This window comes from Dermacentor andersoni, chromosome 3 (genome assembly GCF_023375885.2).
Source record: "Dermacentor andersoni chromosome 3, qqDerAnde1_hic_scaffold, whole genome shotgun sequence".
In the NCBI taxonomy this organism is placed as follows: Eukaryota; Metazoa; Arthropoda; class Arachnida; order Ixodida; family Ixodidae; genus Dermacentor; species Dermacentor andersoni.
The window spans coordinates 18249654-18262166 of record NC_092816.1 but is presented as its reverse complement, the minus strand read 5'-3'; the positions used below and the strand labels follow the sequence as shown (position 1 = coordinate 18262166).

The 12513-nt window shown below is 43.2% G+C and overlaps 1 protein-coding gene across 1 annotated transcript; it reads right to left on the bottom strand.

Moving 5' to 3' along the window:
* Window positions 1–2216: 2216 nt before the first annotated feature.
* On the bottom strand, window positions 2217–11391 carry LOC129382135 (uncharacterized). Its single transcript, XM_055065551.1, has 5 exons — window positions 11276–11391; window positions 8864–9006; window positions 7826–7894; window positions 6689–6769; window positions 2217–4381 (listed from the first exon to the last, which is right to left on the bottom strand). The coding sequence occupies exons 2-5, from the start codon at window positions 8910–8912 to the stop codon at window positions 4125–4127; spliced, it is 456 nt and encodes a 151-aa protein (XP_054921526.1). The 5' UTR covers window positions 8913–9006; window positions 11276–11391; the 3' UTR covers window positions 2217–4124.
* Between the last annotated feature and the right edge of the window lie 1122 nt (window positions 11392–12513).

Here is a 12513-nt window from a genome sequence, read left to right as displayed (position 1 = left end):
GAGCAACTGCGACGCCAGTACCAGACATTTCGACGTGCCTCACGCTGCCGTGTAGGCGTTCTTTTCAAGTGCATTAGTTTAGAGTTTGGTTCAGTCCCCTGTGAGCTGTTGTCCTGCATTAGCAGCGGATCGTTAGCGTTTTGAAGCGCATGCATTCCAGCATTTGGAGACTGCTTATGCCGATAGCCGCGTCAAATGCATTGGCACGCATGTTTAAATGACCAATGTGTCCACTTGTTACGCGTGCACTGCTCGTATCCTGTGGCAATGCTCGTTCTAAAAGCTTCGAAGACCATCTACACTCATGCGTGTGTTCAATTTATATATGCACAGGATGGACTTGCCGGCTAGTTGGTTGAGCATTTTAGAAGAAACAGCGCAACACAAGGACGACGCAAAAACATGCCACACCACGAAGCGCTGGTGTGGTTGCTTTTTTTCGTCCTTGTGTTTGCGCTGTTTCTTCTTCCACGATACACGCACACCACAGGTACGCGAAAGTTTAGGAGCATAAGTGGTTAACTCTGTTTTCCCCGTTTTCTCTGTGTCAATGGCACAGTGCGTTGCCCGGAATTGTGCACGCTTACACCCATATGCAGAAATGCATCATAACTTGAAGCCCATGCTTGACTTGATCTAAACGACGCAAGTCGTGAACGCACCAAAAGAAAGGCAGTGAGCGTCTTGGGGGACGTTCGCACCAGGCGTCGTTTATATCAAGTCAAGCATGAGCTTTGTATTAAGATACATTTCTGAATACGGGGGCTAGACATCTGCTTCTTCCAGAAAATGTCGAAGAAACGCCCGCCAAAACCAGGCACATTCGTAAACTTAACTAGGCAATACGAAGCTCCACAGAAAAAAACAAGAGTGGTATTAAAAGCTTTTAGTATTTTTCTTTACTCCAAAATAGTTGCGCTCTCGTGGCTTCACTGTACAGAGATAGTGCAGCGTTAGCTAGAAAGCATGAATTTCCTAACTCCATGCCAAAATAAGCTTGTAAAATTATTTAGGTGCTAGAATCCAGGGTTTGTAGCGATCCTTGAAAATCCTTTATTTCTAGAATGCCATTTTCAAGGCATTGAAAACCCTTGAATTTTTAGAAGTACTGGAAAGTCCTTAAACTTGTACACTTGGCTAGACTTAGCAGACATTGCCAAGCGCTTTTTTTCCCTTCTGTGACACTCTTTCGCATGTCACAGAAAATTGTCTCTGGAGGTAATAGAAGGAAAGCGACATCCTTAAAGTTGAAATTACAATGGAGCTGCAGATACCAGTTTTATGCACATGGAACCGGCGACAAATGTGCTTGGAGGAGCAGAAGCAGGAAGCTCAACAGTTGAGGCATTCGAAGAGAAGCCGTGAAGAGTAAATTGAGAGCGACAGACACAATAAACAGAAATTAGAAATGACTATTGCTTATTTGATGGTGAAAAAAGCTGAGGCAACAGATGACATCACATACACTGTCAAACCAAACAGTATTCAAGAACTGCAAATGTTGCAGGTCCAAGTAGTTAATTGTGCTATTGCAGAAAAACTTTGAGCGCTTTCTCGAAATGCTTCCTTGTGTGCGTTTAGTGGTGGGCGGTGAAAGGCAAATTAGCAGTCTTTCAAATGTTTGAAATCACTGAAATGCGATTTGTATTGTTTTCTTTAGTTTGCATTAAAGTTAACGGTGTTCTTGAACAAGTTATTGCCTGTCGAAACTACTACACACATTGCACGAGGTCCTTGAAGTTACTGTGTCGGGGCCTCGAAAGTCCTTGAAAACCATTGAATTTTTTTCTTCAATATTGCTACGAACCCAGTAGAACAACTGTCATGGAGTAAAAACCTTGGCTGAACAGGGGCTTATACGCAGAGCACAGGAAGACTAGAAATGCAGTAGTAGGCATGGAGGGCCCTGAAAAAAATGTGCCACATCCGCTCGTCTGCCTTATGTTTCTGAAACGACTGTCGCATTTTTAATAGAAGTGCACTTTCTGTTCTACTCCAATAAACGCAACATTACGAACTCCAGTGTGGGGCAGTCCTTCAGCCAATGCAGAACTTTTTCTGTACATCCGAGTCAGCTCTGTCATTTTTCCAGCATTGTAGTACAAGATTTGTTAAACTGGTTTAGCAGAATATGAGCAGTATACTCTTAAATTAGCTGTTTATTTGTATGCACAAGTTCAGGTCCTCAGTTTGGTTGCATGACAATTTTCCATACCTCAATAGATACAAGAAACAATTTTATTACAGTTTAATAAAATCCAAACAGTAATAATCACAACAATATAATGACATACATTTCTTTTGGTACGTATACAGCCCATGTCTTGGCAGTGTATAAATTCAACTATACACCGCAAGTACTGTGTCCTGACCACTATTATTCACATGTGTAAAACCATCACAGCAATTCAACAAATATCACAGTAATTAGTGACATACACTTTGTAACTGCTTTACATGAGCATAATGTATACAAATGCTCCCTGTGTACCTACACATGACTAGTGCCACCCGAGTACTATTACTCACAGGTGTAAAACCAACAAAGCACTTCTTTAAAAAATATCACAGTGCTTAGTGACGTACATGCTGTAACTCCCTTGTAGAAACTTAATAAAAACACGTGAGGACACAGAAAGCTAGCAGTGGGCATACATGGGAATACCACCACCTCAATACTAATTCACAAGTGTAAAACCAACCAAGGAGTTCTTTAAAGAATATCACAATGCTTAGTGACATACATTTTCTAACTAGCTTATATAAGCTTTATACAAACATGAGAACATACACAAAGCTAGCAGTGCACCCGCATAGAAGTGCGGCCATCTGAACACGATTATTTGCAAGTGTAAGCTCAACAGAACAGTTCGTTATAGTGACGCACATTTTGTAACTGCCTTATACAAGCTTAGTGCAAGCACAAGAATGCAGAAAAATATAAATTAAAAACTTGCTCTATGCATACACAAACAGATCAACATAAATGGTAAACACCGCTTTGAAGACAAATGTGACTGTGGCAAAGCGCAGTGCTGTGCCGGTTGAAATTGCCACCCACAAAAGTATTGAGCAATGCTTAAACCACAGGCAATAAAGTGCTGAAAGACTGCGTCTCTAACGTAACTATTTTAATTCAAATTTCTTGAATATAGGGCTCGCTTGCAGATAAGGCATCTGATCCAACTGACCTGATTTTACACCTGCTACATGCATACAATGCACTCAGATATAACTGGTGATAATAATTATAAAAGGCATTTAAAAACTTGATAGTATGATGAAGATGCATGACTAGAAAAGTTCTGTCCCCCTCGTACTTGTTAAAAAGGTGTAAGTACGACACATGTTCTTTTTTTCCTCAATTTTTGCCTTAATGGACAGCCGGGAACCTCGAACCGACACAAAAAAAAAGATACTGCTATGTTAATAGTGTTATGAATAATTTTTTGTGAAAGCTTTTTTACAGACAAGTTGCAGTCTCGTTTCTGGAGGTTGAGCTGTATCTTGCAAAATAACTTGAAAAGTGGTCACATGGGAGCATGACACTGTATCATAATGTTAGTTTCAGTTGACTCTCTTGCCCTACAAGTCGCTGCTCACTGTGGCCAGTGATGCAACAGCAGTGTCTGTGTGATTTTCATCACACTTCTGTCCTATGCCATTCTTACCAGAGTTGGTGGCACATAGATACCCAAATTTCGATAGTGTTGCTTTCTCAGGTGGTTGCTTTTGATTTGCTCAATATCAGTTGGCACTTCAGCTGCATCAAACTTCTTTTTTACCTCTTCAACAACAACATCAACAACAATCTTATGACACCTGTGTTGTCCTTCTAGTTGCCTACAAAGACCAGTCAATCTAGCAACAACACTGACAGTCTCTACTATCTTGTAATGGGGGAGAGGTGTGTCCCACCATGTGTTCCACATTGTTGTCACTATGTGGGCTGGCTGGGGAGGCAACAACTGTAATGTTTGCATTTGCATATATTAAAGTGATGCTTGTACTGTGTTATAACACCTAACTTAGTCTTGCACTTGCTGCACAATAATACTGGCTCACAGTCGTGGTGAAAAGCTTTTGTATGTTGAGCAAATGAGTTGTATCCACTACAAAAAAAGTCAGTGATAGCACACATGTTGCTCTACCAGGCCTGGTGTGGTTCCTTCTGACACTGCTGCTGATGCTGACGCGCTGCTGCTTGCCTCGTACACTGTTGCAGCTGCAGTAGACATGGCAGTCTCTGTATCTATTGCTGCCATGTCATCTGTCATGGTAACTTCCCCAAGTGGTATCGGGCTCACTTCTGCAACAGAGATGTTGTTTGCCCCTTGAGGGCTCTCATGATCAGGGCCAATAATTTCGTAGGCATTGTCTCCTGCATCGAAGAACCAATAAGAACAGCATGAATTAATAAACATAGCTCTAAAAAGTACGGACATCAAGACTTAACCACAAGCTTTGCACATAAGTGACCAGGCTTAATGAATAATACTTGCAGGAGGAGTTGCACAATTTGTGTATATTACAGTAAAGCCTCATCAGAAGATATTCAAGAGGCACGGGAAACATGTCTCTCGAAACCAAAAATTTTGAGACACTGAGGAGCCAGACTAGATCACTTTATTATGCATCATCACTAAAGTATGTTTTGATATATCTGAAGGAATAAATGCTCAGGGTGGCTTAAAGGGCCCCTAAACCACTTCTCGACATTTTTTGAACATTTCAAGTAAACACGCGTATCGAAATCAGAATTCCGTCACGATCTACGAAGCCAAATGCCAGAGTGCGTAGCACTGCCGGAGCACCACAATATGAAGAAAATGACCCCGTGCGCCTCTCTGGACCTATCCTGCACCCCCCAGTTTGTCCTGACGTCACCAGGCTGTCTCTGATGATGTCACCAGTTTCCGGTGCTGTCGATTGGTCGAACGAAAGTGTACGACTGCCAGCAAGGCCTGCAAGCAAATACACACACTCCTTCCTCGTCGCGTTGCGCGCGATGCCATTGTGGGCAGCCAATGGGGGCAAAGAACGGAAACGCCAACAGAAGGGTCTCCCTATGAGGCTCTTCAACACGAGTCACCATACAGTTCCGTTGTATTAGCGCCACCCCTCGCAGGACAACGGGCCAGCGCGGCAGCAACAGAGCTCGTTGATGTTGGCCTGTCCCGTAACATTTGGAGGTGTACCAGGCAAGGAAAAGACGATACTGTCCATATGGCGTGTACCAGATGAAAGAGTAAAATGAGTGGGGACTACTTTTCGATAATCAAACACACGTAGCTCCACTATTACTGCACCGTTTCGAAAAATTCTCGTGGCTACCTGTTCATTGCCTTATTGTGTAGAACTGCAACACCGCAACTAAATTTCAACCTCGGTGGTTTAGGGGCCCTTTAAAGAAGACATTCACAGCTTTTTAGTGACTGTAGATTGTGTTAGCTTCCTTCCCAACTTCTGGAATTTAAACACTTCACTTTGCAAGCCTTGTTGCTCGCAGTACCTTTGAGGTGCTCTTAGACGCTCGTCAGCTTCAACTGCCGACACTTTCTGCCCTGCACTGTCCTCGTTGCCCTCCTTTTCTGGTTCATACTAAAAGAGACATGCGCGATTGACTTGTGTAAGGATTGCGTGATCTTTACGCCCTTCGGAGCACACAAGGTGCACAAAGTGAATGTGTCTGGGTTGTGTCCCTTCGAAGTAGTGAATACTTAAAAAGTCATCCTTAGTCACAAAGGTGTCTCTTGTATACAGTATTGTTAACGTGGCAAACATCGGAAAACCAACCAAACCATTTTCAGATGTCTCTTACAACCAAGTGCATCTTGTAATGAGATTCTACTGTACTGAATATTTTTCATCTATGGATCATCTGCATGTACATATAGTCACAAAGACATGCTGTGTGGAATGGCGAATCGGGAAACCGTTCGTACTCTTACTTTTTGTCCCTAACATAAGCAGCTGATAACAATATGATAAAAAAAGCAGGCAATGAGGCTAGAATGGAACATAATCCTTCAGCTCTAAACAGTTTTTTGGGCCCACATCATTCCCTCATATGGCATAAGGAAACAACTTGATTGCAGTAATGGCTGCATGTGATCTGAGTTGATTGAAACAAACTATACGTAAGGCTGTCCTGTATGTAATTTTATCAGAGTGCTTTTTAGATGTCCTGCTGGTGATCCTAGCTGCGCGATGCTTCTCATGCTTTTTGGCACGATTCCTTTTTTTCCACTCCACTTTTTTTTCAGATTTTCTCCCCTTTCCCTTCCCCCTTGTGTAAAATAGCACACTTGAAGTATCAAATCTGTTGAACTAACGTGTGTATCAAACCTGTTAACATGTGTGCTTCTCTGTGGTCTGTGTTGTATTTTTGCGCTGCACAATTCAATTCAAGATGAAAGATGGAACGTCCCTGCCTTTAGTTTAATTGTGTGTGTGTGTGTATATGTCTCTCTCATGTTTTGAAATATATGTACATTCAGGAGTGCCTGCATGCCCTTCTCTCCTGCTCCAGTGACGAAAAGGAGAGCCTGTTTATGCACCATAGTAAAAAATTCAAAGGTTTTCGCTGTGCCCATTACATCCCTTATCATATGGATCTGTCACAATACAGAGTAGCAGTGGTCCATAATACTAGCCCATCCCAACATAATTATAAATTAACACATACCGACATGCTGCGAAACAGCTGTTGCAAAGCCGCTGGTGAGGGCAATTTCCGCAGCACTGCAGTGGTACAGCCGAGTTCCACCTGTATAGTGACAAATCCATATGCGTGTTAGCAACTCAGTAGTTGCTGATGGTTTCATAAGCTTTACACTACACAATAAAGTAATCTAGACAACTTTGTTGGAACAAATGCACATAATTAGGACACCACTTAAACACTAACACGATTAATTGCCCCCAATCTCTCACTCACTAAGGGATAATACTACTGAAACATCGGTGGAGAGCTCAGATTAACACAGCCCATAAAGGACAAGCGTTCTTTGAGGAAAACAGCTATAACAGCGGTTAGTTTTCTTGATCATTTTATGTGGTAGCTTTGATTTAAATGTCATGCAGTACTATAAAATACGAAGTGCCGCATTTCTAGCAGCAGAAGGCGTCGTCAGGCTCATGGTACAACAGATTTTTGCACTGTTTGTCAATGAGCCGACACATACAAAGAAAACCGAATTCACACATACATATACAGTGTCAAGTGCACTTCTCCTTCTGAAAACGCAGCCACCAGTTCCAATGTTGCTGAAAGGAAAGGTTATATAAAGTGCGAGACTGCATGGAACTGCCACTTATGACTGTAAATGTATGGTCTGCTGATTGCAGAGGTAGTCACATGCTATTCCTAGTCTCTTTTAGAAGCATTACTAAAGAATAAATTAAAATCTATTCATAAGTCACGAATTTCATGCATCCACAGTTTGGCTAAATAACCTGTGAGAAAAAGACATGTTTACCTGGAATAGCAACCTTTTTTCCTGCTGCAAAACTTTCCTTCGAATTAATGAAATAACTTTACAGCGTCATAATGCATTTCTCACAACTACTTGCCGGCAGTGGCGAGTTAGTGTTTATATCCGACTCATTGGGCGACAATACTGCCAAACACAAATGCTTCACGGACACGAGAACACGTCCCTCGCAGAGAATAGCAACCATATATGCCTCTGTGAGACATGATCGCACCTTTGTGGTCAAAATGTACATTAGAATGACATCACCATCTCATTAAAAAAAAAAAGCCTCCGTACAAGGCAGCTGCCAACTGCATAATGTGAAATTGCAACTGATGTCCACTTACTGGTGGCCTGTGTTTGAGTCACTTTTGGCAGTTGACTGGGTGCTGAGAAATGCACGTCCTGGGTTGTCCCTGCAAAACATACAGGGTTATGTCAAATGTTGAAAATATATATATGCCGGCATTTCATCAGTCGCAAAACAAACGAGTAAACTAATAAACAACTGTAATGTAAACAGAGTACACATCATAAGATAGGCTGTCAACTGTTAATGCATTACGCAAAAACCTAATGCATAGGAAAGACTATATGTATACACACGAAGCTGACACACAATCTAATTCGCTCTAGGTTTTTCCGTGCAGTATATTCAAATTATTATGTCTCGTGGTTAGAGCAAAATTAGTGTAAATTATGAACTAAATTATCTACCCTGGAAACTTTTCTTCAATATGCACCTGTGCGCGCTTCGAACGAGTAGCGTTGTAAAATTTATGTACATGGCATTTAACTTAGTTGCTGAACACGGATTTCCTTTGCCCTGTGTCGTGTACAGTGAGCTACATATATCTGCCCCCCCCCCCCCCTTTTTTTTGTACTAGCCATACTGCGTGCCACTGCACCTATACGCACGTCAATAAACCTCCCGACACAGAAATAAAAAAAGCGCCAATCACCCATGCCTGCATGTTGTAGTGGGCCTAACCTAACCAAGCATGGGCTGTTGCTTTTTATAGTAAATACAGGCACCGTGCTCATTGCAAGTATGTATCATGTCGCTAAGCAAATATGCAATTTCATTGTACCACTATTTTTTTATCACATGGATATATCTGTTGAGAGGCAAGACAAAAAGCAGTCACTTCTCAGAACTAATCAGCTTTCTTAAAACGCATTTTTAACTTTTCAATGACACTTGCTGCTATGTGTTTGTCTCCAGAGAGCATACTTGATTTGACTTTCCAATCAGAGACATTACATAAATATACCATGTTAAGATGACTGCCTGGAGCACGTGAGAATTTTCATCTTCGTGTAACATACTGTATCTTGATTTTGTTGACATTTGGTCAAATGGTACACCCAATATACCCACATACTAGTTTTCTTGTCCAAATAACATGCCAATGTATTTTGATTTTTTGGCATTGGCTCCTCTGCACTACGTGAAGTTGCGCTGCACTGGCTCTTTCACATCCTCGTGTCCTTGCAGCTGCCTTCTTGCGTTATATAAAGCGGGTGCCTGAAAAATATCGTATGCAAAAGTCAACACAAGGGCATCGTGCAAAACAACATCAAGACAGTCAAGGCCATGGCAATAAAAAAGTCTTAGCTCTTAGTCTTCCTAGTGAAATGCATGCAAAACATCCAAATGACTGCAACAGTCAACTGCTAAACTAACTTCAATTTTTAGATTTAAGCAAAAAAAATAAACCACAGTTCATCCTTGTTTTTCATGAATGTTAGAATACTCCTGCTAATGAATAGAATATTGGTCATTTTCAGACGTCATAGATCTGTCGTGAGTCTGGTGTATCGCAAACACCACTTGTGATACATCCTAAGCACGTGCCCAGTGTGTTCCCCCCCCCCCCCCCGCACCATCCCTGGTTGTGCCACTGCTGAAGCCATAATTTGAGGATTATAGCTGCAAACATGATGCTCAGTAGGGAAGAAAATATTGTCCTTCAGCTCAATGGATATATGGATTTGCCTATAAAAAAGGGCAACAAGGCTTGTTATGGCAAGCTTACCCACATTTCAATACTAACAAGTTCACTGCGGCCTGCATCTAAGCTTACTAAAAGGCATGAACTTATTTTCATGCATGAGGTGCGCAGTGGAGTTCATTTTTGACAGACCCGACTACTGCTGCAGTTTGAAATCTAGCATTTTAGATTCTTGTAGGCATGTAAAAGTTGCAGTTAAACCGCAGTTATTAGTTTATTACACCAACCTATTGTTCTGTGTACGACAGACTGGTAACACGGAATTAAAGCAACATTTTATTTTGATATTTTTTCTCTACTAAAAATATTCAAGCGATAAACACATCTTGATCTGCCATGCTATAGCAAAATGCACACATTACGCTTGTAACCCCCAGAGGAAGGCTGATTTAGCTGTTCATATGACATAACTCTGACACGCCAACTCATATTAGCAAATGCACAGGCATGTCCAAAACAATAAGCGTATGCAAAGCGCCCCCGCAATTGTAATTCCACACAGCAGCCGTTATATTCGATGCCGATGCGTAACTAGCTGCTCGACAATTCACCGAGTTCGTAGACATAAGCATCCTTTCAGTTTCGCACCGTGCACGAAAACCTCAACAGGAGACAAAACCAGACCTATAATCACACCATTTCAACATGAGCAAAAATAGTTCAGTCTTAGGGATAAACACTGTGAGAGCGATTTAGTGCGCGACGGCGACGAGCGACGGCTTCGAGCGACAAAACGGGCCGTCGCTTGAACAGATGGCTCGGTTCTGGAAATCTAGAAATCGTCGCTCGTCGCCCAGAAGTGCTATGAGCGACTAGCCAATAGCGCGAAGCCGGAACTGGATGTACAGTACATACATCGCTCAAATACTACCGATTGTCGCGCGGAACGAGCAAATGATTCAATTTTTATACGTGCAAGGATAAGAACGTACTGCGAGACCTCCGGAAATATTTTATGCTACTTTTTATAGTAAAATACATCAACGTAAATTACTAAAGCACGCGTCACGCGTGACTGCAGCCCTCAAGCCGGCAACACCGGGGAGGCGTCGCTCAAAATCGTCGCTCGCACGGAGTAAGACTTGTAGGCGACGAGCGAACGCGACAGCCATCTCCGTCGCGTCGCTTGTAGCTGCCGCGCGCAAGATCGCTTATATGGGGTTTATACTTTTTCAGCATAAAACATGGATTCCTCATGCGTTTTCAGTAAGTTCAAGATAACGCGCCCAACTGACCTCTTGCAGCATGCAGCTGTATGCCTGCGGCAAAGTTTCTAACTAGCACTGGTGCTGCACGTAACTTCAGTGATCGCAGATTCCCCCTGCGCGAGACACCGTCAAGCGCGCGGTTTATTTATAAAAAAAAAGCATGCTGCCAGCAAAATGACGCCTTCTATTATGTGATTCCTTAGTTCAACAGCGTTCCGTACACAGTAGACTGCCAAACTGAATAAATTCAAACACACAAAACGCACGCTAATCACGCTCCGCATAGGCTCGGAATCACGGGCTGGTGAACCATTTTAAGCGTCCTCTCGCCTGGCGTCTTATTGAACATACCATAGTTCTGGCAGCGTTTGCGATTTTTAAAGATCTTACGGACAACGGCAAAGTGATAAAATCGCATGCAGTTATCGCGACGACTGGCTTTTTCGATTGACATCGAGAGACACAGCGCGTATGCCTAGTCCTTTGTCAATCGCGTCGGCTAAGCGCAGCGACGACTTCCTGGCGATAGCATGACATATACGGACAATGTGCACCTAAGTTAGAATTCACTTACCGTGGAGGATTTGCTGTTATATCCAAGGCATGACGAACGACTGTCGTGTTTTCGTGGCGACGCGAGATGGCTGATATACGATCTCCCTTGGCTGGCCTTTGCTGCTGCTGCGCTGCTCGGCGGACGGATCTACTTTCTCCAGTACTGTGTTGTTCCGCGATCTTGAGCGCGCCGCGCGCGGCGGAGCCACTCCGAGTGAAAAAGTAGAGCGCTCGCTACGCGTTCCTTTGAACTGCGGCGGCCTGTTCTCTTAGAAGCAAAACGATGTGTTATTTGCTCAGCGTGCATGAATGATACATTGCCATGTTCGGGGCCAGCCACCTACAGTTGAAGCAGAAGATTACGCTACGTTTTGTTTTCTATTGCCGCAAAAGTCTCTCTTTTATATTGCCGCAAGAGTCTTTTCACTCTCTCTCTATGAAGGGGAGAGTGAAAAGCACATTTCACTCTCTCCTTGGTGACAGAGTGAACAATACATTTCACTCTCCTCGACATTTTGCGAGAGTAAAACGACGCTTTGAAGAGTGAACCGGCAGCTTCACTCCTGCGATACCCTTCCTAGTTTTTAGAGTGTATTGTTTATGATTTTACCGGTTATTGCAAGGTCTGATGATGGACGCTGTTCGGCATTATTTTATTTTCCACCTTATCTAACCCATATCGCGAGTATGTGCTTCCGAGGATCTGCGAGCGTCGCGGCGAGCCGTCACTCGAGGAAATAATGAAGCAAAAGGAAAAGTTTAACGCAACTGGCGTTTTCTCCGGCCGCAACTCGTTCCTCGAGCATACAGACCAGCTGACTACGAACTGAATCCCTTTTTTGGTCCCTCGATCAGTCTGAACAAAGAAGGTTGAACTAAAGCAACAGCGATGCGCGTGATCGTTTAGTAGACGGTGACAACTGAACTCATTTCGAGTTAATCGCGCGGGCACCGAATCGATGAGAAAACTGGCCTTCACGCCCCAGGAGATGCACATATAGCTACCGCCATCCAAAAGGAGTGAAGAAATTGACAACCATTCCACTCTGTGAAGATGGAATGACAGGGAGAGCTGATGACAGCCAAAGCTCTCAAACGAAAAGCAAAGTGCTTCACCCACGTATGAGCAGTGCTCAATACCTGCTTCACCTCCGCCGCGGGTCGGCCCGACGGTAGTGCAATGTCGGGCCGACCCGCGGCGGAGATGAAGCAGGCATTAAGCACTTCCCTTACGTGGGCCCATCCCGAAGATTTCCA

What these genes read in the sequence shown, in the direction of transcription:
- LOC129382135 (XM_055065551.1), bottom strand. Translation starts at nt 8,912, where the DNA reads ATGCCAAAAAATCAAAATACATTGGCATGTTATTTGGACAAGAAAACT. An exon ending in GACTCAAACACAGGCCACCA is followed by an intron (nt 6,770 to 7,825) that starts GTAAGTGGACAT and finishes GTCACTATACAG; the next exon opens with GTGGAACTCGGCTGTACCAC. An exon ending in AGCTGTTTCGCAGCATGTCG is followed by an intron (nt 4,382 to 6,688) that starts GTATGTGTTAAT and finishes TCTTCGATGCAG; the next exon opens with GAGACAATGCCTACGAAATT.